The sequence below is a fragment of the Sus scrofa genome, chromosome 9, assembly GCF_054392235.1.
Source record: "Sus scrofa isolate SSC_HxYL_T2T_F1_AM1 chromosome 9, Sscrofa_HxYL_maternal_Yorkshire_Landrace_v2.0, whole genome shotgun sequence".
Taxonomy (NCBI): Eukaryota; Metazoa; Chordata; class Mammalia; order Artiodactyla; family Suidae; genus Sus; species Sus scrofa.
In genome coordinates, this window is record NC_139391.1 from 41,983,523 (window position 1) to 42,011,409 (window position 27,887).

The 27,887-nt window shown below is 46.5% G+C and overlaps 1 protein-coding gene across 1 annotated transcript; it reads left to right on the forward strand.

Annotated features, from left to right (window-relative positions):
- Positions 1 to 4,515: 4,515 nt before the first annotated feature.
- Positions 4,516 to 15,856, forward strand: NNMT (nicotinamide N-methyltransferase). The gene is given in 3 exon segments (NM_001123146.1): positions 4,516 to 4,669; positions 6,467 to 6,674; positions 15,424 to 15,856. Coding segments are annotated over 3 exon segments (795 nt in total).
- The last annotated feature ends 12,031 nt before the right edge of the window (positions 15,857 to 27,887 follow it).

Genomic DNA, 27,887 nt, shown 5'->3' on the forward strand with positions numbered 1-27,887 from the left:
TCCGTCTGGTCTAAAATATGTTATTTAAAGATTTTCACTTGAGAGGACCTGCTAGTGGCAAACTTCCTTTTTTTTTTTTTTTTGGTCTAAAAATGTCTTTATTTCATTAAAATCTTTTTTTTTTTTTTTTTTTTGGTTGTTTTTAGGGCCACACATGAGGCATATGGAAGTTTCTAAGCGAGGGGTCGTCCAATTAGAGCTACAGCTGTTGGTCCATACCACAGCCACAGGCCACAGCAACTTGGGTTCTGAGCCAAGTCTGTGACCTTGGCAGATCATGGCAAGGCCTGATCCTTAACCCACTGAACAAGGCCAGGGATCGAACCAGCCTCGCTACTATCATGGATACTAATCGGGTTTGTTACCACTGAGCCAGGATAGATATTCCTTGTTTAAATTCTTGAAAGACTTTTTGTGGTTCTCGAATTCTAATCTGACAGGTACTCTGTTTTAGCCCAGTGACAATATTTTTCCCCTGTTTTCTGGCTTCTTCTTTTTTTTTTTTTTCCTTTTTACAGCCACACCTGGGGCATATGGAGATTCCTGGGCCAGGGGTCAATTCAGAGTTGCAGCTGCCGGCCTGAGCCATAGCCACAGGAATACTGGATCTGAGCTGTATCTGTGACCTACACCACAGCTTATGGCAACACTGGATCCCTGAGCCAGGCCAGGGAGGGGACTCGCATCCTCACAGAGACAACATCGGGTTCTTAACTGGCTGAGCTGCAGTGGGAACTCCAAGGCCTCAACTGTCTTTCCATATTTTCTATTTCTCTCTCTCTGCTGCATTTTGAATAATTTCTTTCAACCTATTTTTCAGTTTACAAATTTACAAATTTTCTCTTCTGTTATATTTAATATATACATTACATGGTCTATAATGCAATATTTTAAAATATGATATATCTGAATCTGCAATAAGCAGTTTCAGTGGTTTTCAGAAACAGTGTATGACTTGGGAGCTGGTTAGACATATTACTGGCAACTGATATATCAAAATATAGAATATTTTTTCTAAAAAATGTAAGCAATGTTTACATTTTGGGTTTGTTACATATATTTTAGAAAGAGCTGATCTAGCCTCTAGAATCTAGGTATGGTATTTTGAGAAAGAGTTCCCTACGACCTTGATTTTCAGTGTGCTAATTGTTGTAGACTATTTTCTTTTTTTCTTTTTTTTTGTCTTTTTAGCTATTTCTTGGGCCGCTCCCGCGGCATATGGAGGTTCCCAGGCTAGGGGTTGAATTGGAGCTGCAGCTGCTGGCCTATGCCACAGGCACAGCAACGCCAGATCCGAGCTGCATCTGCAAACTACACCACAGCTCACGGCAACGCCGAATGGTTAACCCACTGAGCAAGGCCAGGGACCGAACCCGCAACCTCATGGTTCCTAGTCGGATTTGTTAACCACTGTGCCATGACGGGAACTCCTGTGGGAACTCCTTTGTAGACTATTTTCTCATGTGGTTATGATCTGATAATGAGCCAAATACTCTATCAGCTAACCACATGGGAAGAGGAAATACCAGCGGACCAAGCTCCCAGGCTAGATGAGAAGGACATATTTTCTTTTCTTTTTTTCTTTTTAGGGCCACATCTACAGCATATGAAAGTTCCCAGGCTAGGAGTCAAATCAGAGCTGCAGCACTGGCCTGAGCCACAGCCACTGCAACATGGGATCAGATCTGCATCTGTGACCTACAGTCATCATGGCAACACCATTGAGTAAGGCCAGGGATTGAACCTGCATCCTTGTGGATACTAGTCAGGTTCTTAACCCAATGAGCCACAAGGGGAACTCCCATTTCTTTTTTCTTTCTTTTTCTCTCTTTCTTTCTTTCTTTCTTTCTTTTTCTCTCTCTCTCCCTTCCTTCCTCTTTCTTTCTTTCTTTCTTTCTTTCTTTCTTTCTTTCTTTCTTTCTTTCTTTCTTTCTTTCTTTCTTTCTTTCTTTTTCTTTCTTTCTTCCTTCCTTCCTTTCTTTCTTTCTTTTTCTCTCTCTCTCCCTTCCTTCCTCTTTCTTTCTTTCTTTCTTTCCTTTGCTTCTTAGGGCCGCACTTGTGGCATATAGTAGTTCCCAGGCCAGGTGTCGAATTGGAGTTGCAGCTACAGCTGCCAGCCTATGCCACAGCTACAGCAACACCAGATATGAGCCTCATCTGTGACCCACACCAGAGCTCACAGCAATGCTGGATCCTTAACACACTGACCGAGGCTAGGAATCTAACCTTCATCCTCATGGATACAAGTCAGGTTCATTACTTCTGAGCCACAGTGGGAACTCCTAACTGCCTTTTGTTTTTTTTTTTTTCCTTTGGTCTTTTTTGCTATTTCTTTGGGCCGCTCCCATGGCATATGGAGGTTCCCAGGTCGAATTGGAGCTGTAGCCACCGGCCTACACCAGAGCCACAGCAACGCAGGATCCGAGTCGTGTCTGCAACCTACACCACAGCTCACGGCAACACCGGATCGTTAACCCACTGAGCAAGGCCAGGGACCGAACCCGCGACCTCATGGTTCCTAGTCGGATTCGTTAACCACTGCGCCATGACGGGAACTCCAACCTGAGCTTTTTTGACTGAGTTTCTACGCCTGTAACCAAATGGGCCCTTACCAAGTCACCACCCATGGGATACCAGGCACTCACTGCAATTGTATTTGGTGCACTGTGACAACAGTCCACTACTCACTGGGCGTTTTGAACACTTACTGTGTGTTCCGCCTGGGGACATGCAGGAGGGGATAGAAAGTGAACTGAGCCATAGTCCTTGATCTAAAGGAGCTGGTTGTTTGGCGCATTCTACACATAAAAATTTAGTTTGGGAAGTAAAATTGACACAAAGCCAAGAACAAGTACAAAATCAAGTGCTTGGCTGGTTAAACTCCTTCTAAGGGCAATATGAGTTCAGAAAAGGGAATTTAAGGAATTCTTAAAGGCCATCAAGAACTTAAAGTTCACTTGGAAAGAAGAGTCCGGTGTGGACTGACAGGAACGAGTGTGGGGAGAAGTATGGGCTTGGGGTTTGGGATGGGCAGTGCACATGGAGGTGTATGGAATGACTGGCCAGTGGGGACCTGCTGCGCAGCACAGGGACCTCTCCCCATGATTCTGTGATCAGAACTCTACCCAATATTCTATGCGGAAAAGGAACAGAGGAGAATGGATGCATGTACAAGAATCACTTTGTTGTACAGCATAAATTATCACAACCTGTGAATCAACTAGTCTTCAATGAAGCTTTAAAACAAAAAGGATGGGGGATGGGGGAGGTGCACCCCAGGGGCTGAGAAATGGCAGTGGGGGCGGAGCCCCGTGGGCCACCGAGCAGAGCAGGATGAAGTCCTATGTGAAGCAGGAGGAGGGGGTGACAGGATTGTGGCTGGCCTAGGCACTGGAGAAAGCCTCATCAGTTTTTAAAAATTGCAGAGTTCCGTCGTGGCTCAGTGGTTAATGAATCTGACTAGGAATCATGAGGTCGCAAGTTCGATCCCTGACCTTGCTCAGTAGGTTAAGGATCTGGCAATGCCATGAGCTGTGGTCGCAGACACGGCTTGGATCTGGTGTTGCTGTGGCTGTGGTGTAGGCCGGCAGCTACAGCTCTGATTAGACCCCTAGCCTGGGAACCTCCATATGCCTTGAGTGCGGCCCTAGAAAAGACAAAAAAATAAAATAAAATAAAAATTTCTCTTTTACTCTTTCCAAACTTCATCTGAGGTTCCCTCTTTAGCCAACATTTCTTAGCCCTGAACCCATTTCCTCTCCTCATCTTTCCCTTCTTTTCTTTCTTTAAGCTGTTTATTTTTATTTATTTTTTTTAAATTTTTTGGTCTTTTTAAGGCTGAATCCACAGCATATGGAAGTTTCCAGGCTAGAGGTCGAATGAGCTGTAGGTGGGCAGCCACAGCTACGGGGAATCCGAGCCACGTCTGTGACCTACACCACAGCTCACAGCAACACCGGATCCTTAATCCACTGAGCAAGGCCAGGGATCGAACCCGAAACCTCATGGATACTAGTCAGGTTTGTTACCACTGAGCCATGATGGGAACTCCAAGATGTTTACATTTAAACTACTGTTTGTGACTCTCTTTCCTGGGAGAAGCACTGCAAGGAGAAGAATGATGGTACTGTGGGGAGCTGGCCTGTCTCTCCGAACTTAGAGGTTCTCCCCTAAGATAAATAACTTCCCTGATGAGCCCAGGCACGTCTTCTTGTTGCTAATCCTATGCAGCTGAACTTCACCCCTTGGCCCAGCATTGCACACAGCGCATAACCCTCCCCCTCCCCTCCCCCTCTTCTAGGCTCCCTTCCCCAGAAATTTCATCACTTCCCAGCACAGCCAAAACACTTTTGGTATATTTCTCTAGGTTAGTGTTTAACCAAGCATCTATATTTAAGCGATGGGCTCAACTGATGGAGGAATTACTGAAAGCCAGAGACTCAGGCAAAGAGTTTCTGCTTCTGGTGGAGAGGAAAGGAGGGCAGTGGACCTCAGGGGACTCAAGAGGGAGACACAATGGAATCTGGCTTCACCTCCAAGGATGCTTATCTGAGCCATTTTAACCCTCAGGATTACCTAGAAAAATATTACAACTTTGGGGCCAAACACTCCGCAGAAGACCAGATTCTTAGGCATCTTCTGAAAATCCTTTTCAAGATATTTTGCCTAGGTAAGTGTGTCTGTGGTCTGCGTGTCTCTCCTCTAACTGTGAGTCATATTAGCATTTCAGGGCGTGACAGTTTTGCGTCTGGTCATTATTATTTGGCGGCCCTTTGGGCACCCATTCATTTAACCAGGGTAAAAACTACACTGGGATGGATATTTTGCAGTTGATAAGGTGTTTTATATCTCTTATCTTCCTTGATCATGCAAAAGGGAAGCCAGAAAGTGGGAGTTCTGGCCTTGGTTCTGCATTGATTTGCTGGACCACTAGGCGGCCTCTTCACTTAAGAAATAGGGATCCTGGAGTTCCCGTCGTGGCGCAGTGGTTAACGAATCTGACTAGGAACCATGAGGTTGCGGGTTCGGTCCCTGCCTTGCTCAGTGGGTTAAGGATCTGGCGTTGCCATGAGCTGTGGTGTAGGTTGCAGACGCGGCTCGGATGCCACGTTGCGTGGCTCTGGCGTAGGCCAGTGGCTACAGCTCTGATTCGACCCCTAGCCTGAGAACCTCCATATGCCACGGGAGCGGCCCAAAGAAATAGCAAAAAGACAAAAAAAAAAAAAAAGAAAAAAAGAAATGGGGATCCTAACAGCACAGGGAACTATATCCAGTCTCTTGGGATAGACCATGATGGAAGATAATATGAGAAAGGGAATGTATATATATTTTTGACTGGGTCACTTTGCTGTACAGCAGAAATGGGCACCAACATTGTAAATCAACTATACTTTAATAAAAATTGAAAAAAAAGGAATGGAGATTCTAGTACTTATTCTGTTTCTAACTCAAAGCGTGAGGGAGAGACTTCCCAACATATGAAGAACTGGATGCTTTTTGGAGCAAGACACTATAAAGGCTCAATTTAAAAATATTTTTACGGGAGTTCCCATCGCGGCTCAGTGGTTAACGAATCCGACTAGAAACCATGAGGTTTCGTGTTCGATCCCACGCCTCACTCAGTGGGTTAAGGATCCGGTGTTGCCATGAGCTGTGGTGTAGGTTGCAGATGTGGCTTGGATCTTGAGTCGCTGTGGCTATGGCATCGGCCAGAGGCTACAGCTCCGATTGGACCCCGAGCCTGGGAACCTCCATATGCCGCAGGTGCCACCCTAGAAAAGACAAAAAAAAAAAAAAAAAAAAAAAATTTTACTACTGTATAGCACAGAGAACTATATTTAATGTCCTATGATAAACTGTAACAGGAAAGAATATTTTTGAAAAGAATGTAGGGGTTCCCTGGTGGCTTAGTGGGTCAAGGATCCAGTGTTCTCACTGCTGCGGTGCAGGTTCAATTCCTGGCCGGAAAACTTTTGCATGTTGAGGGTATAGTCGAAAACAATCCATATACATATATATGTGTGTGTGTATACATGTGTGTATATATATATGTAACTGAATCACTTTGCTATATCACAGAAATTAACACAACATTGTATATCAACTACAGTGGAAAAATAAATAAATGGAACTTTAACTTTGCCCTAAAGCATTCCTTAATAGTTTTTACACCATCTGTGTGGCAGTCTTTCTGGATCAAGGCTCGGTTCACCAGAAGCAGACTTTTTCTCCCTTCTCCTAGACCTAAAAATATCCCAGCAAGGTGCTCCACCCTGGATTGAGGAATGGAAAGTAAAAAGATTTTAAAAAGAGACTTGGAGGGAAGAGGGGTGACTAGGGGGATGGTCGTCTCCAGGGCTCTCCTTGGGTGTCCCCAGCACAGTCCTGGCAAACAGGGCAGATCAGATCAGCTCTTTCTGCCACCAGATAACGCCCGACCCCTTCCTCCTTCCCTCCTCTCAACCAGATGGTGTGAAGGGGGACCTCCTGATTGACATCGGCTCTGGCCCCACCATCTATCAGCTCCTCTCTGCTTGTGAGTCTTTCAAGGAGATCATTGCCACCGACTACACGGACCAGAACCTGCAGGAGCTGGAGAAGTGGCTGAAGAAGGAGCCAGGGGCCTTTGACTGGTCCCCAGTGGTGACCTATGTGTGTGAGCTCGAAGGGAACAGGTAGAGAAACTGGGGTTGGCCTTCTGGCTTTCTGAGGGTACCTGGGTGCCGGTTCATTTTTCAGAACCAGGAATTATCCTTAGAGTCCAAGGTGAAACTCAGAGGAAGCAGTGTGTGTGTGCATAAGATTTTTCTAGCAATTATATATTTTAACATATCTATTATTTCATAATGATATATTACAATGATGTAATTCCTTTAACTCACTCTTCTGCCCCTTATGCACTTGCATTTTACACATTTACCTATATATAATCTATATATACTACAACACTAGAATACGTTGTTATTATTTTTGTTTTAAACTGTCAGTAATGCTTTCGTTTTTGTTGTTTTATTTTTAATTGTGGTTAAAAGAATACATATAAAATTTATCATCTTAACTTTTTTTAAGTGTACAGTTTAGTAGTTTTAAATATATTAATATCAGTCTGTAATTTTCAACAAATATATATATTTGCATTATGTATTATGTATACATGCATTATGTATGTGTGTGTGTGTATAATCTTCTGTATTTATCCATATATCTGTCCTGTCTAATATTCTTCATTCCTTTCTGCAGATCTAGGCTTCTATCTGGAATCATTTCTCTTCACCTGGAGAAATTCTTTCAGCATTTCGTTCTTTCTTTTTTATTTTTTGCTTTTCAGGGCCAAACCTGAAGTTCCTGGCTAGGGGTTGAACTGGAGCTGCCGCTGCTGACCTATGCCACAGCCACAGCAACTCGAAATCCCAGCCACATCCATGCCCTACACCACAGCTCATAGCAATGCCAGATCCTTAACTCACTGAGCAGGGCCAGGGATCAAGCCCGTGTCCTCATGGATACTAGCATCGTTCATTAGCACTGAGCCACAAGGGGAACTCCATCTTTCTTTTTTTTCTTTTCTTTTCTTTTGTCTTTTTTAGGGCCACACCCGCAGCATATAGAGGTTCCCAGGCTAGGGGTTGAATCGGAACTGTAGCTGCCGGCTTATGCCGCAGCCACAGCAACTCAGGATCTGAGCCATATCTGTGACCCACACCACAGCTCAGTGGGATCCTTAACCCACTGAGAGTGGCCAGGGATCGAACCTACATCCTCATAGACACTATGTCGAGTCCTTAACCCATGAGCCACAACTGGAACCCTTCATATGCCATTTCAACCTGTAAATGCCTTACTTGGAATTTTATGCTGGCTATTGCCTTCAGACTGAAGATACGGTCTTCAAAATAAAAGTAATTTCAAATTCTTTTCTTGACAATGTGATTTCACAGAATGAAATTGATATTAACTAGAAAAAAACTGTAGCTATGAGGACTCAGACAATATCCAAGAGTATTAAATAAATAAGGAATTTCCCAGGGTTTATAGAATTTCAGGGAAAGCTTATAAAAAAAGTTCTTAGCCATTATCAGACAACACATCTTTCCAAAGTCCGAATCATGTGTCAAGAAGCCTTTTAGAACTTTGTTCTCAATTTCCCTAGCTATTACAAACCTTTCCATCTCCTTCAGAAACGAACCCTTAAAATCTGGCAGGATACTAAAACCATTACTTATCTTAAGCCGGAATCATCGGCTTGTAACAATTGGCTCCAAAGTCACTGTCCCTTCCCAATCACTCAGTTAGACTAAGGAACTGTATTGGGGGCAGTAAAATTCTGCATTCTCACCTTTATCCTCCTACCAGATCCTGTGGCTTAAACTATTTCGGGGATGATAGTGATCCCATTCAACTTAGGTCTTTCTTGCATCTTCAAGTGCCTCTATCAACCCACAACCTATTTCCCCTGAGATTATTTCTTCTTTATCTGAAGCTATTTCTTGCGCTGACTGCTGCCAAAGACAATTGGAGCAGACTCCTGTTCCTCTGCCTTGGGAGAGTGACACAGACATCTAGACACCACGCATCTTCACAATTCTCCGAAAAGCTGTAAGACACTGGCACCAAATTCTTGCCTCACACTCTTCATTTATCAAGTCAGAAAGTCAAAGACGAAGCTATAACTAACAACTCAAGCATGAGCCAAGGGAAATCAGCCTTTGCCTTAAGACATCCTAGGAACGGCATTCATTAACCTCTGGCTCCTGGAACTTGGAACCTGTTGCCTTGTGGTCCCCAGTCTAGCAGCTTCCATATCATCTGGAAACTTGTTAGGCATGCAGACTCTCAGGCTTACCTACAGAATCAGAATCTGCATTTTAATGACATCTGCAGGGGACTGCGTGCATTTTACACATTTACCGAGGACCTATGTCTGGAACAGAGTTTCCCAACAGTCATGCCAGGACACGCTGGTGGGTAGGGATGAATTACAGGTGTGCCCTGCAGGTACTCCTTGGCCCTCAGGGCAGCCAGGAGGGGTCGGGGGAAGCTGGAGCGCCTCCTGGCTGCCTCTATGTAAGAGCGGCTCCTCTGCTTACCTCACTGTACTTGACAGTGAGCCTGAAGAGGTGGAGCTTCTCTGAAGTAAGTGCTCGTCATACAAAGATCTTTTGTATCTGTTTCAAAAGATGGAGTTCTCCTGTGGCGCAGCGGCTTAAGGATCCAGCGTTGTCCCTGCAGCAGCTCAGGTGGCGGCTGTGGTGAGGTTTGATCCCTGGCCCAGGAACTTCCATAAGCCAAGGGCGTGGCCAGAAAAAAATTCATCTATTGCCCTCAATAGACACAGTTTTGCCAAATTTGCTCCATGAGCTAGTGACCTGCCTCTATGCCAAAGCATCTGGGTCTTTTCCTGTCTTATGAAAGACTGACATTCTTTCTCAAAATCAGGATCTTAATGGTCATGATGATTGTCTCAGGGACACCTAGACAAAGCTTCTACCTTTTAGTAAGCTGCCTTCTGTCTTGAAAAGGGGCTCTCACTGTATTATCTCTTGGGGAGAATGAACAGGACAGCCGGAAAAACCTTCAACTGGCCATTTCTTTCAAACTGTAAACATTTCTACTTGGGTGTCTCAAAGCATCTCAAGCTCAATGTGCCCAAAATAGAGCTAGGACCTTCCCCAAATCTGCTCCATGTCTGGTATTCTTCTTTCCTTGAATGGCACTGTCACACAATTAATTGGAGAAGCCAGAGGCCTGGAAGCCAGTCTTGTCACCTCCCTCTCAGTCGTGTTCCATGACCAACACCAGGTTCTGTCCACTTTGCTTCCTTCCTTTCACACCAGTATATTTCTTCCAGTATTTTCCATGCCAGCTGTTTTCTTGGTCCCAGCTACCATCCTCTCCTTTCTAACTGGCCTCCCACCTCCACTCTTGCCCCCAATTGATTGCCTCAGAATATAAGTCTGGGAGTTCCCTGGTGGCCTAGTGGGTTAAGGGTCTGGCATTGTCACCTTTGTGGCGCAGGTTCAATTGCTGGCCTGGGAACTTCAGAATGCTGTGGGTGTGGGCCTTAAAAAATGCAAGTCTGATCACATTACTTCCTTCCTTAGCACCCCCTAACATCTCCCCATGGCTTTTAGGATGAAAAGCAAAATTCTTAACATGGTCCATGAAGCCCTGTCTAGTCTGGCACCTGCTTTGTGGTCCCCAGACTAGCAGCGTCCATATCACCTGGGAGCTCACCTTTTTGCCGCACTTTCTGCCAGGCTCTGCTCTGTTTTCTGAGACCCAGCACCGGCATCCTCCTCCACGTTTCCTCCAACCACATGGCCTTTGCACTTGCCAGTTTCCACTTCCCGGAGTGCTGCTTCCCTGCTCTTTGGCCCCCTTCACGCCTGCTTATCTATCCTCTGTATCTCTGCTCCCCTGACTCCTTTCCCTGATTCTCTAGACTGAGTCAAGCCTCCCGACACTCCTCTCTCAGTGCCATGTGCCCCTCCTGGCTGGCATTTATCACAGCTTTAATTTTTCATTTTTGTGGACAGTCTTATTATGGATTACTTCTTCCTCCCCGCCAGACAGTAATCTCCATGAGGATAAGATTGGTTTCTCATCTGCTCCCCTTGGGGTCCCCACCACCCAGCGCCCTTCTTGGCACACAACGAAAGTTCAAGAAATATTTATAAAATAAGCGACTGCAAGCATTCGGCTTTCCAGACGCTGCCTCCTAGGATGTCTTTCAGCGGTGGCCCAGACCAGAGGTTAACCAGCGCTTAGTCCTTGCTCTGACAATTCGCACGTTGGCATCCAAGCTTATTTAGCTTTTTATTTCCTTTACGCGTTTTGATGGCTCTCCCTCAGGAGGCCCTGCTGGAACCTCCGGGGACCAGGCTTGGGGAGGGAAGTGTAATCAAAAAAAGCTTGTCGGGGAATTCAGATTCACCACCTGCCTTGCAGAGACAGGGCGGGAGGAACCCGCTCCCAATCTGGGGATCATTACCTGGGGTCCGCAAAGACATTCTGACAAAGTGAGCTTCCCAGGAGTCCTACTCTTCATCCTTTTCTTGCTCCCTCTCTCCCCCTTCCCCATTCCTTCAGGCTTTTATAGGCAGCATATTTACCCAGGAAATGGCTGCCCTTTTTAAATTTTTTTTTTTTGTGTGTGTGTGTGTGTGTGTGTTTTTTTTTGGCGTATTGATTCCTTTGAAAGAGTAGATCTTTAAAACTAGAGAAATGGCCACACTGCTGTTAGCTTTCTGTAAAACTGCATAACACTTTTCTGCTGTGTGTTTATTACCGACTCCTTGAGCTAAACGTGAGGCTGAGCGGTAATTGCCTGTGTCCCCAGGCGAGTCCATTTCCCTGCAGGTGGACTCGCGCCCCGAGGAGCCCTGAGGTGTAATCTTTAAGCGGCTGCCTTGGCAACTGAGTTCACCAATGTTTGCAGTGCGTCCAAGGACAAGCAGGTGTCCAGGACCATGGGTGTTTCTAACAAATTTCCCTGTCAAATTGGCACACTCCCTGCGAGCTCTCCAGACTTCACACACAGTTTGGGAACAATTTCCATCATCATCGGACTGGCAAGTACTGGTTCTGTGGCAACTTGTGTTTTTAAAATAGCTTCATACACAATAGGGCACAGAGTCCAACCTGCCCCTGACGTAATCACTTAAATACACATTACCATAATCTTCCCAATACATAGCACCGTCTTTAGGTATATTCGAAAGAACACTGCACTGTCAATTCTTTAGCTTTTTGTACACACTTGAGTTATCCGTATATGCAGACACGTTATTTGAATTTTTTTTCCTAGATTAATTTACCTCTTCAAAGCCATGTTTCACACAGACTTCCATAGTGAGGAATTATTATATTTTATTCTTTTTTTTTTTGTGGCTATACCCGTGGCATGCAGAAATTCGCGGGCCTGGGACTGAATCCGAGCTGCAGCTGTGACCTATGCTGCAGCGGTGGCAATGCCAGATCCTTTAACCCACCGCATTGGGCTGGGGATTGAACCCACGCCTCCACAGCAGTGAGCCACTACAGTCAGATTCTTAACCCACTGAGCCATGGCAGGAACTCCTATTATATTTTTTCTTAAAATGTTCCATCAAATCAGCCACATTCTGTGAGGGGGGGTGGCAGCTTTGTAGCTGATTTCCCTACTTTTAGATTGACTGACCTTCCTGGTTTGCTCAGGGCCAAGATGAATTCCCAGGATGTGGGGTTTTCCGTGCTAAAACCAGAAAAGTCCAGACCAATCAGGACAAATTGGTCGCCCTACTACCCTTTCTATCCCTGATAGGTGACAGGTTAAGGATCCGGCATTGCAGTGAGCTGTGGTGTAGGCGGCAGACACGGCTCAGATTCCACATTGCTGTGGCTGGGGTGTAGGCCAGCGGCTGCAGCTCCGATTGGACCCCTAGCCTGGGAACATCCATATGACACAGGTACAGCCCTAAAAAAAAACCACAACTTTTTTTTTTTTGAACATCCAGACTGTTTCTCAAAGTAGCTGGACCAACCAAAGGTAATTATCATTCCCTGTACCCCAGTTTATTGGTTGGTTCCCTGAAAATAATACCTTACTAAACTTCTTACTGAGATAAAATTTACATGACAATTCACCTATGTAAGTGTGCAATGCACTACTTCTTAGTATGGTCACAGAACTGTGCAATCCTCAGCACAATTTTATTCATATTTATTTATTTAGCCCCTGCCTGTGGAAGTTCCGGGGCCAGGGATCGAACCTGCCCCATAGCAGTGACAATGACAGATCCTTAACTGGCTGAGCCACCACGGAACTCTCTTAGCACAATTTTAGAATATTTTGTGACTATCAGAAGAAACCCTATACCTGTTAGCAGTCTCGAATTTTCCCCGAGTCTTCTCAGCCCCTGGTAACTGCTGGTCTGCTTTTGGTCTCTACAGATTTTCCTCTTCTCAATATTTCGTATAAATGGAATCATACAATAAGTGGCCTTTTGTATCTGGCTTCTTCACTTAGCATCATGTTTTCAAGGTTCTTCCATGTTGGCGCCTGTATCAGTTGTCCATTCCTTTTTATTACTGAATAATATTCTGTTGTATGAATAGACCACATTTTATTTATCTATTTATAAGCTGATGGTCATTTGAGTTGTTTCTGTCTTTTGGCCATTATAAACAATGCTTCTCTAAGTACTAAGTTTTTGTGTGATCATATTCTCATTTCTCTTGGGTATATGCCTATGAGTGGAATTCCTGGGTCAAGTTAAAACTTTTATTTTTATGGCCTTCCCGTTGTGGCTCAGCGGTTAACGAACCGGACTGGTATCCATGAGGACATGGGTTCGGTCCCCGGCCTCACGTAATGGGTTAAGGATCCAGCCTTGCCATGAGCTGTGGTGTAGGTGGCAGACACAGCTCAGATCCCGTGTTGCTATGGCTGGGGTGTAGGCCAGTGGCTTCAGCTCCGATTGGACCCCTAGCCTGGGAACATCCATATGCCACAGGTACAGCCCTAAAAAAAAAGACTAAAAAAACAACAAGTTTTTTTTTTTTTAAACATCCAGACTGTTTTCCAAAGTAGCTGGACATTTTACCATTTCACCAGCAGCATATGTGGGTTCCAGTTTCCCCACATCTTTGGCAACATTTAATAATTATCTGTCTTTTTTTATTATAACCATCCTAGCAGTGGTGAAGTGCTATCTTGTGGTTTGATTTTTGCTTCTTTGATGGCAACAACATTGAGCATCTTTTCCTATGCTTATTGTTAAGCTTCTTAAATGGAAAATTTAACATCGTTCCAACACAACCAAAGGATGCTTGTAAAGAACTGATGATACATACCAGGCTTAAGATTTTAACTGAATATTTAAATAGGATGTCAAAACAGTCTACCTGGAGGTCAATCTCCAAGTTTAATTTAAACCATCTATTTTACCTCATGACCAGAAATGGTCCCAGCATGAGTCTTTCTCACTTGCTCTGATGCTGGGCCATCCTCTGTTCTCTCCGTCAAGCTTTGCTGCCCCAGCAGTTCTCCCGGAGCCAGTGACTGTGTGTTCCCTGCATGTAAGCCTGGCTTTGCACCCCTGGTGCTTTGTTGATTAACCTCCTCAAAAGGCTGGATACCCAATCATCACTCCTACTATCTGGGCTCAGTGGCCTTCTGGGCACTTGACACACTCTGCATTTCTTCTCCTTCTCTCACCTCTCTGGTTTTCTGCTACTTCTTCTCCATTGTCCCTTCCCTTTCTCCAGTGTCTTGTGCCCTCTGTGCGTTTATTGAATTTTGTTTATTGGTTAGTTTGTTCCTTCACCCCTCCTCTAATAAATTCCAAGAAGATTTGAGGACCTGGATCTCCTGCTCTTGCCTTCTCTCCTCCTTTCATTTACAGATTTTCTGTCAAGGAACTCTACTGATTTGGCAGAAAAGGGTAGGATTCCTAGTGAGGCTACTGAGACAACTGCCTCCATCAGGAAACATGCTCCCTATCTGCAGTATCTTTTGGAGCCTGAGACTGGAAACCAGGAGATTTCTTCTCTGTAGAGGGGCCCTGGGCACCATCGTGTGATAGTGATCAACAGTTTCTACAAATGTCTATAGGTCACACCCCCTCCAATAGACTGGCAGCTACAAACATACTCTTTCAGCATTTAAACCCCTTATTACCTGATACGTGTGGGGGAAACAGCCACTACTTTATGGTTTGGCAGAGGGCACAAACGTAACAACAACAACAACAGTAATAATAATAAGTGATGCAGGCACTATGCTAAGTCACAAAGGAAGAAAAGTTCATGGGGGCAGTCCATTGTAGAAGCAGGCAGTTAGATGTTTTATTATTCTTTCCAGATTATTATTTACTTTACAGAAAGATTTAACCCAGTACAAGATAATATGGTCACATTCAGACACCAAAATGGTCTCTTGTTTCCTCTTTCTCTGTTTTTATAACAGGGATGGTCCTAAGGGGTATACATAACATTTGAACAGCACTGCCATTTTCACTCCTCTTTTAAAAAAAGTTTTTTTGGAGTTGCTGTTGTGACTCAGTGGTAATGAACCCAACTAGCATCCATGAGGATGAGGGTTCAATCCCTGGCCTCGCTTAGTGGGTTAAGGATCCTGCATTGCTGTGGCTGTGGTGTAGGCCAGCAGCTGCAGCTCCAGTTGGACCCCTAGCCCCGGAACTTCCTAATGGCATGGGTGCAGCCCTAAAAAGCAAAAAAAAAAAAAAAAAAATTTTTTTTGGCCATGCCTTAGCATGCCAAAGTTCCAGGGGCAGGGTTTGAACCTGAGCCACAGCAGTGACAATACCAGGTCCTTAACCCACTGAGCCGCCAGGGAACTCCTCGTTTTCATTCCTGACCAAAGAGGCCTGGAGTCCACATGAATGGAGGAGCAAGCCATGTTTATCCGCTTGTGTGTTTCAGAGTCAAGGGAACGGAAAAGGAGGAGAAGCTGAGGCGGGCGGTCAAGCGGGTCCTGAAGTGTGACGTCACGCAGAGCTGGCCACTGGGTGCCGTCCCCCTGCCTCCGGCTGACTGTCTGCTCAGCACACTGTGCCTCCATGCTGCCTGCCCGGACCTGCCCACCTACCGCACTGCCCTCGGGAACCTGCGCAGCCTGCTGAAGCCGGGGGGCTTCCTGGTGCTCGTGGACGCCCTGAAGAGCAGCTACTACATGATTGGGGAGCAGAGGTTCTCCAGCCTCTGTCTGGGCCGGGAGGCCGTGGAGGCTGCCGTGAGAGAGGCTGGCTATACCATCGAACACTTCGAAGTGATCTCCCAAAGTTATTCTTCCACCATGGCCAACAATGAAGGGCTTTTCTCCTTGGTGGGGCGGAAACTGAGCCCATGTGTATGATACCAGGCGATCGCCATTAAAGCAATGCCCCTGACCTGCCCTGCTGACTTCAGCCTTGGTTCTAACTGCCGCGGTCATTGTGCTGAGTAGAGGCCATTGCATGGGGCATGATGGTTCACCTAGGACAGGGCTGGAGTGGTCAACCTGCCTAGGAGCCATTGGTTGACCCCCTACTCTGTGCTCCCCACCTGTGCTGGTGTCATGAGGACTCCAAGATGACCAGCTGGCATGTCCAGTCTTTGTTGCCTGCAGTTATAAAAGAAGACCTGTTGGGGAAATAATAATTAAAAAATAAATAAATACATAGATAAAATAAAATAAAAATAAGTCCTTCTTTTCCTTGAACGTCCTGGTTACAATGGCCTGAGCCCACACACACCTACAGCGAAGAGTCTGCAGTTTTTCACTATTCATTTCCTGAAGGCCCCGATGCCTTCTTCTCTCCTAGGAACAAGCTTCTCCTGCTCTTCAGTTCTTGCCTTCCCTCTGGCGACCCTGTCCTCCTCTGGGGTCCACTGAGGTCAGAGAACAGCTGTCACTTTTGCCCCTTAGTCCCCCAAAGGGAGTTGGCCCTTCTTTTATTTCTCTCACCACACCTGAGCCCAGGCTGTGACTTTTCCCTGAAGAGGGGTTAGCGAGAGAGATAACAGGCACTGCGATACAGCTGCCAGTAGAAACAGGTGTCTTCGAGCCCACCTCCCTAGAGAGGTGGAAGGCCACCTGTTGGCAAAGCTCTTGGCCAAGCATCTCCGAGGAGCTGGTGTGCCTCCCAGGGCATGTCTCCAGCCTCTGGTGCCCATGCCCAACATCATGAGACCCTAACACAGAGACTGACGGACTACGGCCCAGGAGCCAGACCCAGATGGCTGCCCGTTTTGTAAAGGTTTACTGGGACACAGCCGTGGCCATTCATTCACATGCCATCTGTGGTGGTTTTCGTGCTGCAATGGCGAGTAATTCCAACGGCAACTCTACATATGGCCGCCAAAGCCTAAAATACCTATTTGGATCTTTGTAGAAAAAGTTTCCTTCTCCTGCCTTGAAGAGAGAAGGAGTTCCCTCCTCACCCCCATCTGAGGCCCCTTTCTCTAGTCCTCTGTTCTCAGCCCAAGACCTCTCTCTTCCTGGAATGACTGAGTGTGGACATTGCAGCTTTCCACAAGGGGGATCTCCCCATGCACAATCACTTTTGTTTTTCGCTTTTTAGGGCCACACCTGCAACATATGGAGGTTCCCAGGCTAGGGGTCTAATCAGAGCTGTAGCTGACGACCTACACCAGAGCCAGAGACATGGGATCTGAGGCACGTCTGTGACCTACACCACAGCTCACGGCAACGTGGGACCCTTAACCCGCTGAGTGAGGCCAGGGATCGAACCTGCATCCTCATGGATCCCAGTCCGGTTCCTTTCTGCTGAGCCACAGCGGGAACTTCCATATTTTTATTTACTTGGTGATACATAACACAGTATGGGTCCGTTTCCAAGTATTTGACATCATAGGACGTTCACATTGCAACATGCTACCCTGCTTACGATTTCTAGAGATCTTGCCCTGAAGGACACTAACAGGCCAGTCCAGGCTGCACTGAGAAGGCCAAAGCCAGCTGTTATTATAAGCAGGTGGGGGGGAGGGGGTCAGGCCTGCGCATCCTTTTTGCACATGACCCCCAGGAGCCAGCACCAGTCACCAGGCCACACGGAAGCCACCAAATCTGTGGGAACAGGGCTCTCCCAAACCCCTGCCATCTACCTCCACCCAGAAGGAAGGAAGGTCACAGCTTCTCCTGAAACATCTGCATTTGGGTACCCCAATGCCCCCACCCCCACCCCCAGAGAATGACTCTGGCTTACCTTTGCATAAATGCAAACAAAAACACAAGCCTTCCTTTAAAACAGGATTTCCTGGTTTGATCTCTTCTAAAAACAGTAATTTCTTTGTAAACCAAGCTTTCAAATGATAGGTTTTCCACTTTTCCCTATGCAAGTTTGGGGGGGGATGGTGGGGTGGAGCTGAGAGCAGACTGGCCATGACAACTTGGTGAGACTGAGCAGAGGTAGATTTTACTTCTAAGGGGTCATTTGCTGTTTGTTTTGCAACTGTTGGTCTGTTTCCCCACTGAACTGTGAGTCTCTTGGGTTAATAGATTCCTCAACCCTTGGGCCAGACCTGGGCACAGAGCGGTGACTGCAGGAGGTGAGAGCCCGGTGGGCACTTACGTTCTGGAAGAGGGAGTGGGCATAGGCAGGCGAGGAAACTCATCAATGAATGTGATACCCTCTGACAGTGGTAAGAGCTAGGAAGGCGCTCTATCAGGGTAATGGCATGGAGACTGAATGGCAGAACATTTGACTAAAAATGGTTTAAACAATAGGGGTTTATTCGTTTCATGAATAAGAAATTCAGAGGTAGGCCCCTGAGGAGAAAGTGGGGTTCCACTTTCATGCTAAGCAAAATGAGTCAGAAAGAAGGAGTTCCCATCGTGGCTCAGAGGTTAACAAACCCGACTGGCATTCATGAGAACGCGGGTTTGCTCCCTGGCCTCACTCAGTGGGTTAAGGATCTGGCATTGCCGTAAGCCGTGGTGTAGGTCCCAGACATGGCTCGTATCCCAAGTTGCTGTGGCTGTGGTGTAGGCCAGCAGCTAGAGCTCCGATTGGACCCCTAGCCTGGGAACCTACATATGCCACGGGTGTGGCCCTAAAAAAGACCAAAAAGACAGAAAAAAAAAAAAGTCAGAAAGAGAAAGACAAATGCCATATGCTATCACTTATATGTGGAATCTAAAATACGACACAAATGAATACATTCACGAAACAGAAACAGACTCACAGATTAGAGAACAGATTTGTTGCCAAAGGGGGGAGGGAGATTGGGAGTTTGGGATCAGCAGATGCAAACTGCTATATATTTATATATAGAATAGATAAACAACAAAGTCCTACTGTATAGCACAGGAAACTACGTCCAATCTCTCGGTATAGAGCATGTTGAGGGATGATAGGAGAAAAAGAATGTTTATATATGTGTGACTGGGTCACTGCTGTACAGCAGAAATTGGCACAACAATGTAAATCAACTATACTTAAAAAAAAAAGAGCTCCCTCCTCCCCTTCCAATGTGACGCATTCAATAGAAAATGACAGAAAATGGAGGGAGGGTGGGGGCAGATGACATCAACTATGCTAATAATTTTCAAACTGCAAGCTGACAGTCATTAGCGTATCGTAAAAACACTCTAATGCGTCACCATAAACATCTGGAAAAATAATAGAGAATAAACTCAAAAGCAAAATCCCAGATAGTAGCACTTCGTGTAGTACTATTTTGTGACGTTTTGTATCAGTTTCATTAAAAAACTACACACAGATCTAAACAGATAAAAAAAAAAGACCTGTTTATGTATATAAAGACATATATTTGGTATTGGATCATGATGCAAAAATGTATTTATTACTTTAGGTGGTGATAAAAAAAATAACTTTGAAAGCCCCTGGGCTGTACTCTGGGCTTCTGAGACTCAGCTGTGACAGCCAACGTTTTCTCTTTCAGGTAGAGAAGAAGGACGTGGCCCCTGTTCTTAATGAACTCTGAGTCATTGGGGGGAACCTTCACGCAAACAGTTCCAATCTGGGGCAACACGGGCTCTGGGACGAGTGGCCCAGGTGCTTTTTTTTGTTTATCTTCTTTGTTTTTTGGGTTTTTTTTTTTTTTTTTTTTTTTTTTTTTTTTTTTTGCCTTTTTCTAGGTCCGCTCCCGCCGCACATGGAGTTCTCAGGCTAGGGGTCGAATTGGAGCGGCAGCCGCAGCCCACACCAGAGCCACAGCAACGCAGGATCGAGCCATGTCTGCGACCTACACCACAGCTCACAGCAACACCAGATCACTAACCCACTGAGCGAGGCCGGGGATCGGACCCGCAACCTCATGGTTCCCATTCGGGCTCGTTAACCACTGCGCCACGGGAACTCCAAGCCCAGGTGCTTTGGACGGGAGAGGTCTGGAGAGCGGGCTTTAGCTCTGGGTCCTGCCTGCGGCTGCACGGGGGTGTGTTTGGCCGACAGAGAACAAAAGGCGAGGAACGCCCTGACCAGAGGCACGAAGCACCTCCTCCTGCTATCACGCTTCTCCTGGGTTTGTTCGACCTGGGAAGCCAGGAACCTAAGCAAACATCTGGCTGCTGGGCTTTCGTTTGCTTTCCCTGAAATCCAACAGACCCACCAAGTCACTAGCAAACACTGACAGCCGGTCATGCTGGTCCTGGCTTATAAATCTCTTTGACTGCTGACCCAGTACAGGTGTTTTTCAGTCTCTTTTTGGTCTGCTTTCTGGGGAAGTGTTCCCCAGCCTCACCCTGAGCAAATGTTCCTGATGCAGGACGCTGCAAGCCTGTGTGTAATGTCCTGGGCAACGACCGGGGAAGAGGAAAGCTATTTAAAGGGCTGTTCAACCACTTGGTGCGTGCAGCCAGCCCGGTCAGCCCAGCCTTCATAATTCCCATCGCCTGGCTGTCACTGGTAATAAGAGGAGACGTCCGTGATATGACTTACTAGGCTGATCTTTAAAAGCTGTGACGGCCCCCTCTAATTTTAGCCTCAGCCAACTCGGAGAGCACGAGGGGACCATTAATCTTACGGAGACTCGAAGCCGGTGGGGAAAACTCTGGATTGGGGGACAGAAACCAGGTGTGGATTTTCGTCTTACGCCTTGATTGCCCTGAGAGTAGCCGTCCACCTTTGCCAGGGCCCCTCCGTCCACGAGGAATAATAAGCATCTGGCAGGACCCCTGAGATCAAATGAGATCCCTGCGAAGGCAGAGGGTAACGTGTCAAATGATTCATGGCACTTCGGTGACTTGGAGATTATCAACCCCTGCTAGGGCAGCCGCTGAGCTCCAGGTCGCTCCATTCATTCATCAGGGATCCCTTCCTGAACTGAGTAAGTATGGCCTTTGGAAGCTCTTTAAAAAGCTCTTCAAAAGCTCTCAACCATGTCATGGAGAGGCTCCAGTCATGACTAGGGAAACCTGTCTTGCATGCGATCAATATTTAAGGCAGCAGTACCTTGAATCCAGAGTCTTTTTCACAGCGATTCATTCATTCAGCAGATGTTTATGACACCCTGTTACAGGCCAGGCTGAGGGGCTGGGGATGTTCCACTGAAGGTGGCAGCCTCTGGCCCCCGTGGGATCTTACATCCTTTAGAAGGAGACCAGAAAGTAGTGCATTCAGAGAGACCCTTAGAATCAGCACTAGTTTTATTTTGATTCTCAGGTCAGCCAGTCAGGAATCTTTGCCCTTTCGGACAGAGCTCACCCCCAATGCGATACACCAAGCCTTTCTTAAAGCTGTATCTGTCCATTTATAGATCAGCTTTGCTCAAAAAAATTGTTTGAGCTATAGATACGGTGTTTAAGGAAGATTATCACAAAGGAAAACCCCACTGTGCTATGTTCCTATTTTCCAGTGGAAGCAGTGATTTAACCTATTTGGGTGGACGATTTTCTCCTCTTCCTTTCTGGCAACACTTCTGCCCTGAATTGGAAATGCTTTCCTTGGCCCCCCAATTGCCAGTAGAGGGCACACGCAGCTTTTGTTGGAGACCATTCCTGACAGTGCCCATTTATACAGCAAGGAATTTAAATTGCATTGAACCTTCCAAAACAAGAAGCTTTTCCTTTTATGCTCTCTATTTATGAGGCTGCTAGAGAAAAAGGAAAGGGAATTCAGCCTGTTTTTCTTTAACAAAAAAAAAATATATAATTGTTTTTATAGATACATTAAAAAATTTCCCTGTTAGGTCTATACACAAAATGCAAATTTTAATAAACCACACAGAGACTCTCGGACAGATTAGCATAAGAAACGTTAAACATTAGATGATAGGGTTAACTCACTATGATCTATTTCCCGTTTATTCACAGAAGGAAAAAGAAGTTTTTGTGCTTTTGCAAAATGCAGTTTTTTAATATTTAAAAAAGGAAGAGCTCTTCCTGTGGTTTCTGACCAAACCATGAAATGTCTTTCATTTTATTTTGATAGTGTCTGATGAATTCAGGGAAAGACCGGGGGTTGAATTTCCAACCCTCCACAAATAATCCGTGAATATTGCCTTGGTTCTGACCTCAGCGGGGAGGACCAGGAAGTATTTCCTTTCTCGTCTCTCTCTCCGCCTCAGAGGAAAACTCTGGAATATTTAAAGAGAAGAGAGGTTAAAGAACCGCCAGCACTAGTTCGGCTGCTCTTCAGAAAGATCAGGCATCTCCTTGGCCGACCACCCGATTGACTGGCACTCACCTTAAGAGCAGGGACTTAAGTACTCCACAGGCAAAAAGAGGAGAAAGATGTTTCTGGAAGGAGGGTGAGCTGTTAGTTTATCACTCCTTTTATTCTCAAGGTCAATTTCTGTCCCCTTTTCACTGTCTTCCAATATTTGCTAAATGCCGTGGAAATTCCAGGTATTTGATGTATCCCTTGCCTTCATGGAATTTGCAATCTTACTTGTGATTAAGATTCACAAAGTGAAACACCAAAACCCTTTTTTTTTTTTTTTTTTAGGGCTGCAAGAGCGGCATATGGAGGTTCCCAGGCTAGGGATCGAATCAGAGCTGTAGCCGCCGGCCTGAACCACAGCCACAGCCACACAGGATCCAAACCTACACCACAGGTCGCAGCAGTGCTGGATCCTCGATTCACTGAGCAAGGCTGGGGATAGAAACTGCATCTTCACGGACACTAGCTGGATTCATTTCCACGTCGCCACAACAGGAACTCCAAAACCTCCTATTTTATAGATGTGGAAATTGAGACTGTGAGCGGGGACAAGGAGCTCCACCTTTCCATGCCTGTGATTTTAAGTTTCCACTGGGACGTGAATTAGGTGGCTAAGAGGGCCAACATTTCACGATTTCTGAATTACAGGACAATAGTTGTTAAAACAGAATTCTCTCAGAGGTGCCATCTAAGTTAATTCCATTTTAAGTTTCAGGTGAAAGTGGCTCAATCCCCTGTCCTTCACACAGCCTGTGCTTCCTCTAATGCATCAGGGAATTTGGAGGGGCAGTGACTTGTATTCCGGCTGGTGGCCCCTGGATCTGAGCTCCTGCTGGCCCTGAGTTCCAGTTTGTGAATCATCTCACTTTAAGCATATGCTGATCCTTTTCTGTGTCAACGACCCCTGATCAGACTCATCCTGATCCCTTCATTCTCTGAAATTCCACTGGCCCTAAAATATGTGAGTAGTGACTGAACTAAAGCTTCAAGACAATGGAAGGGGTTCATGCCCAGAGCTGCAGTAACTTAAAATACTGGGCACCCTTACCTTGGGGGGGATTTTTCAGAGATTCAATTTCTCCAATGGCCCCTCGCCATGTTGTTCTGCTGTCTCTCCTCCCTTCTCTGGTCTCCAGCCCCCTCCTCACTGGATTCTCACCTCCTTTCCCAAACACTCGACCCATCTGTCCATTCCACTGGCTTCTTTAAGTCCAGAGCCCACGCCGGGGCTTCACTTCCTTCAAGCCTTCAAAGTGTTTTCCTTAAAAGGAACTTTGGTGACTACATTTAGAATTACAAAATGCATACTTTTTACTAAATTGGGGACTTGGGCTCTGAGTTTCCTAGTGCCCAAAGCAAAGAGGAGACATATCCATTACAAGGCTCATTGTGCTTATAAATTCAAAATAGAGCCGCGGTTGTTTGGCATAAGCACGACTTTTTTCTGGCTCTGAAAACTCTCCTGCGGTTCATGATCGGGGGGCGGAGGGTGGGGGGAATAGTGCAGGTATTACCCCCTTACCTGCCTCTACTGAAGTGGACCTAGCTCAACTAGTGACTTTTTGCAAGTTTAAGTCCACTAGAAGAATAGCATTAACTCCATACACTGAAAGCATTTATTGAGTGCCAGGAATGGCTCCAAGTGCTGAATAGAGAGGAACTTCAGACAGGCGGTCCCTGACCTTGGAGCTCACAGCCGAGGTTGGCACGGGCAAGCAGGAGTCAGCTTTGTTGGGTAATGTGGTATCCGTGGGAAAACACAGGAGGGCCTAGATTAATCTTGAAGGATTGGCAAAGGCTTCCTGGAGGAAGTCGTACCTAAGATGAGGCTTAAAAGGGAAGTAGGATTAATCAGAGCAAAAAGGAGGGACACAAGTTCCAGGCAGAGAGAAGAGCCTGGATGAAAACGCCTGGAGGTGAGAGGGACAATACACAGGGTTAGGACTGTAGCAGAGGCTGTCCTGTGGCACCCGGATCCCCTTCTCTGAGACAGCGCCCCCCACCACCACTGTGTCAGCTGCTAAGGGCTCAGCAGCCCCCTTCCCAGGGGAATTGTTTTTAGCTGAGAGGAGGCTCCACCTCATCTGGGAAGTTTCAGGCCACCGCCCCCGCCAGCACCCCAGGGCGGCCAATGAATGACTGATACAGGGCTTCCAAAGGCTGGTCCTCTTGCCTCAAGGGGGAGGGAGTCACACCGGGCAGTTTATGCTCCAGCGCCAGCCCCCTCGTGGATCAGGCCAAGGCTGGGTCTCCCCTGAGACCATCCTGGTGCAGCATCAGCCTCCCGCTATGACAAGCGCTCCCTCAAAAATGGCATGTTCCCTAACCCCTGTCTTGGGCTGTGTTTCTGGAGAACCTGAGCTAAGACAGCAATAGGGGGAAATGGCCAAGATCGAAATCTCTAGATGCGCTAGGTCCAAATTCGAGCCCCATCCACTAGCAAGTTAGGGCTCTACTGACTTAAGTTACTACTGTTTACAACAAAAAATTTTATATATACCCATTTAGGTTTCTGATGACTAGGATCACCGTTCATAAAACTTAACCCTGACCTAGTCCAACTTCCTGCACTTGTAAACAAGGACACCAAAGACCCAGCAAATTATGACATTTGTGTAAAATGCCTCTGAGCCTCAATCTCTTTGGAAAGTGGGCATAATGGAGTTCCTGCTGTGGCTCAGTGGGTTAAGACCCTGACATGGTGTCTGTGAGGATGCAAGTTTGATCCCTGGCCTCACTCAGTGGGTTAAGGATCCGGCATTGCTGTGAGCTGTGGTGCAGGTCGCAGACATGGCTGTGATCCAGCATCGCTGTGACTGTGGCTGTGGCTGGCAGCTGCAGCTCCGATTTGCCCCCTAGCCTGCGAACTTCCCTATGTCATGGGTGCCACCCTAGAAAAAAGAAAAGAAAAAAAAAGAAAAAAAAAGGAAAAGTAGGAATAATAATGCATACAGCTAGAATACAAAATATCTCCAAAATATGTCATGTCCTTGGACCTTCTGAAATATGAGGGCAGGAATGCCTGGATCACAACCACCGATATCCCAATATCCCTGGCAAGGCAGTCTCCTCCCACCAAGTGCCAAGAGTTGGCTTTCTGGTTATGACTCAGTCTCTTATGAGTCTGGTTAGTGTGAATCAGTGAAGAGAGCAGCCACGGATGCAATAACAAATGAAGTTTCTGAACCTATAAAAGTAGATACTGAATCAAGACACCGACACTCTCAGAGACTAACCCAGAAGACTCTCCTGTTTTCATCTGGCCCTTTATCCCCTAGAGATCAGAGTGAACGACCCACCTCAGCAGAGCAGGATGGGAGCTGGGTCTTGAAGGGTGAGTGGAGAGAACTCCAACAAGACCCGCTGCAAAGCAAAGCAGCAGAATATCTCCCCACCACTACAGTGCGCGTTTTAGTTTCTTGCTCCAAGGCAACACGCATAAACCATGAATTAAAGATAATTAGTGTCCTTCTAGAAAATGCAACTGTAATTATAGACATTTAAGTGCACTTAGTGCATTGGAGAAGAATCAATTGTTTCACAGTTCACAGAGGGTCCTGCTGGCTGGAGGGTAAACGCCGCACCTTCAGGAGCTTGATGAGCCTTAGAGGTGTGCAGGTGCACCAGCGCAGGCCCCTGGTGGAGAATGGAACATTCGACCTTCAACGCAGTGGAAACCCCTCTGATTCACAGTGGGCTGGAGGCCCAAGCCCCCTTGGGAAAACCTGTTCTTTCCCTGCTGTGGGGCTCACAGGCATCTTCTAAGTGCCAGGCACTAGGTAGGAGGGACACAGAGAGTCAATCACACATACACGGTTCCTGCCTTCTCAGAACTTAGGGTCCACTTGGCAAGGAGGGACAATGCACCAAGCAGAACAAGTCAGGGTGGCAAGTGTCTTCGAGGGAATGTGCAGGGGTATGATTTCCTGGAGGAAGGGACTCTTAATCTGAGACCGAGGAGGGAGGGAGTAAACATATGTTTGTTACAGGCGGAGGGGAAACCACAGTCCAGGCAAAGCACAGCATGACCTGGACACAGGAGAGAAACAGCTCAGGGAAGGATTGCAAGGAGTTCCGTGTGGCTGGCATGGAACTTGGAGAAGAAAGTGGCCAAAGATGGACCGAGAAGGGAAAGAGTTGGAATCAGAAAGGCTCATGGGGCTTGTATATAATTCTAGGCCCAGCGACAGACCACGGACGGTGCTACGTAAGGAAATAACAAAACCCGGCCTGAGACACGGAGAGACTTCTCCCATCATCCAATATTTCCAGGAAAGGAAATGCCACAGCTTCTTTGGGTCGCTGAGGCTACAGTGTACCTAGAAGAAAATGTTTGGCTTTACTCAAGACTTTTGCTCTTTGGCCACCGTGGGTCACTCCACACGCCTGGTAAAGAAAGGGGCTGGGATTAATCCCAGCCCCTTGGTGTGGCCTCCAGGGCTTTTCTCTCCTTTTGCTCCACCTCTGCCCCCCATTCCCAGCCCTCACCCCTGCATGCCTGACGCTAAGCACGTGCTCAGTGAATGTTTGTCCAGTGGAAGGAGGATGAAAGGAGGGTGGATTGCCTCCGGGCTTCTCTCAGCAGTTCACAAATGCGCCTCCAGGCCCTCGAGCTCTGCCTGTGAGCCTCCTGCCACACACACACACACACACACACACACACACCCCTGCCCTTAAACCTGCAGAAGCTCTCACCAGTTCCTTTGCCCAGTTAGTGCAGAAGACTTTCCTCTCCGAGTTCCTGTGGCGGCTCAGTAGGTTAAGAACCCAACTAGTATCCATGATGATGTGGGTTCAATTCCTGGTCACACTCAGTGAGTTAAGGATCCAGATCCGGTGTTGCTGTGGCTGTGGCGCAGGCCGGGAGCTAGAGCTCGGATTCAACCCCTAGCCTGGGAACTTGGCTATGCCAAGGAAAAAAGAAAAGAAAAAAAAAGTTTTTCCTCTAAGAAACCTGGTAGAGACTCCTCTAGGTTGATTCTTGCTATTCACAGTACACTATAAAGTCTTCTCCAACACTGACTTAGCAAATTCTGAATCATTGCTCCTACGGGAACTATTCGGGCTTAGGTTCCTCTGACTCTTTGGTCACAACATCTTCATCAACTGTAACTGATCAATGCGTAATTTTGTTTCCTGGGTTTCTATTTAAAGATATTTTATTTAGGAGTTCCTGTCGTGGCACAGAGGAAACGAATCTGACTAGTAACGATGAGGTTGTGGGTTTGATCCCTGGCCTTGCTCAGTGGGTTAAGGATCTGGTGTTGCCATGAGCTGTGGTGTAGGTCACAAACGTGGCTTGGATCCCACATTGCTGTGGCTGTGGCATAGGCTGGCAGTTACAACTCTAATTCGACCCCTAGCCTGGGAGCCCCCATATGCTGCAGGTGCAGCCCTAAAAAGTAAAAAAAAAAAAAAAAAAAAAAAAAAAGATGTTTATCGAATACAAATTGTTGATTCACTGACATTGAACTCACAGCCGACAGCACCATAACTTATGCTTGAATGAAGCTTGTGTAACATATGCATTTTCCTCTTAAGGCACACCATAGCCTTCTTGAACTTAAAGAACCATAGACAGCACTTCAACACCACATTCCGGGACCTGGATGCCTCCAGTTGAGAGCGATTTGTGTATTTCAGAGCAGGCAGTCAGACCTTTCCAGAAATAGGAGGGCCAAGATCTCTAGAGAAGGGTTGGCCACTGCCTGTGCACAAATTCCCCCTCTGCTGGAGGGGGTGCTTGGCCTTTGCCTTGGA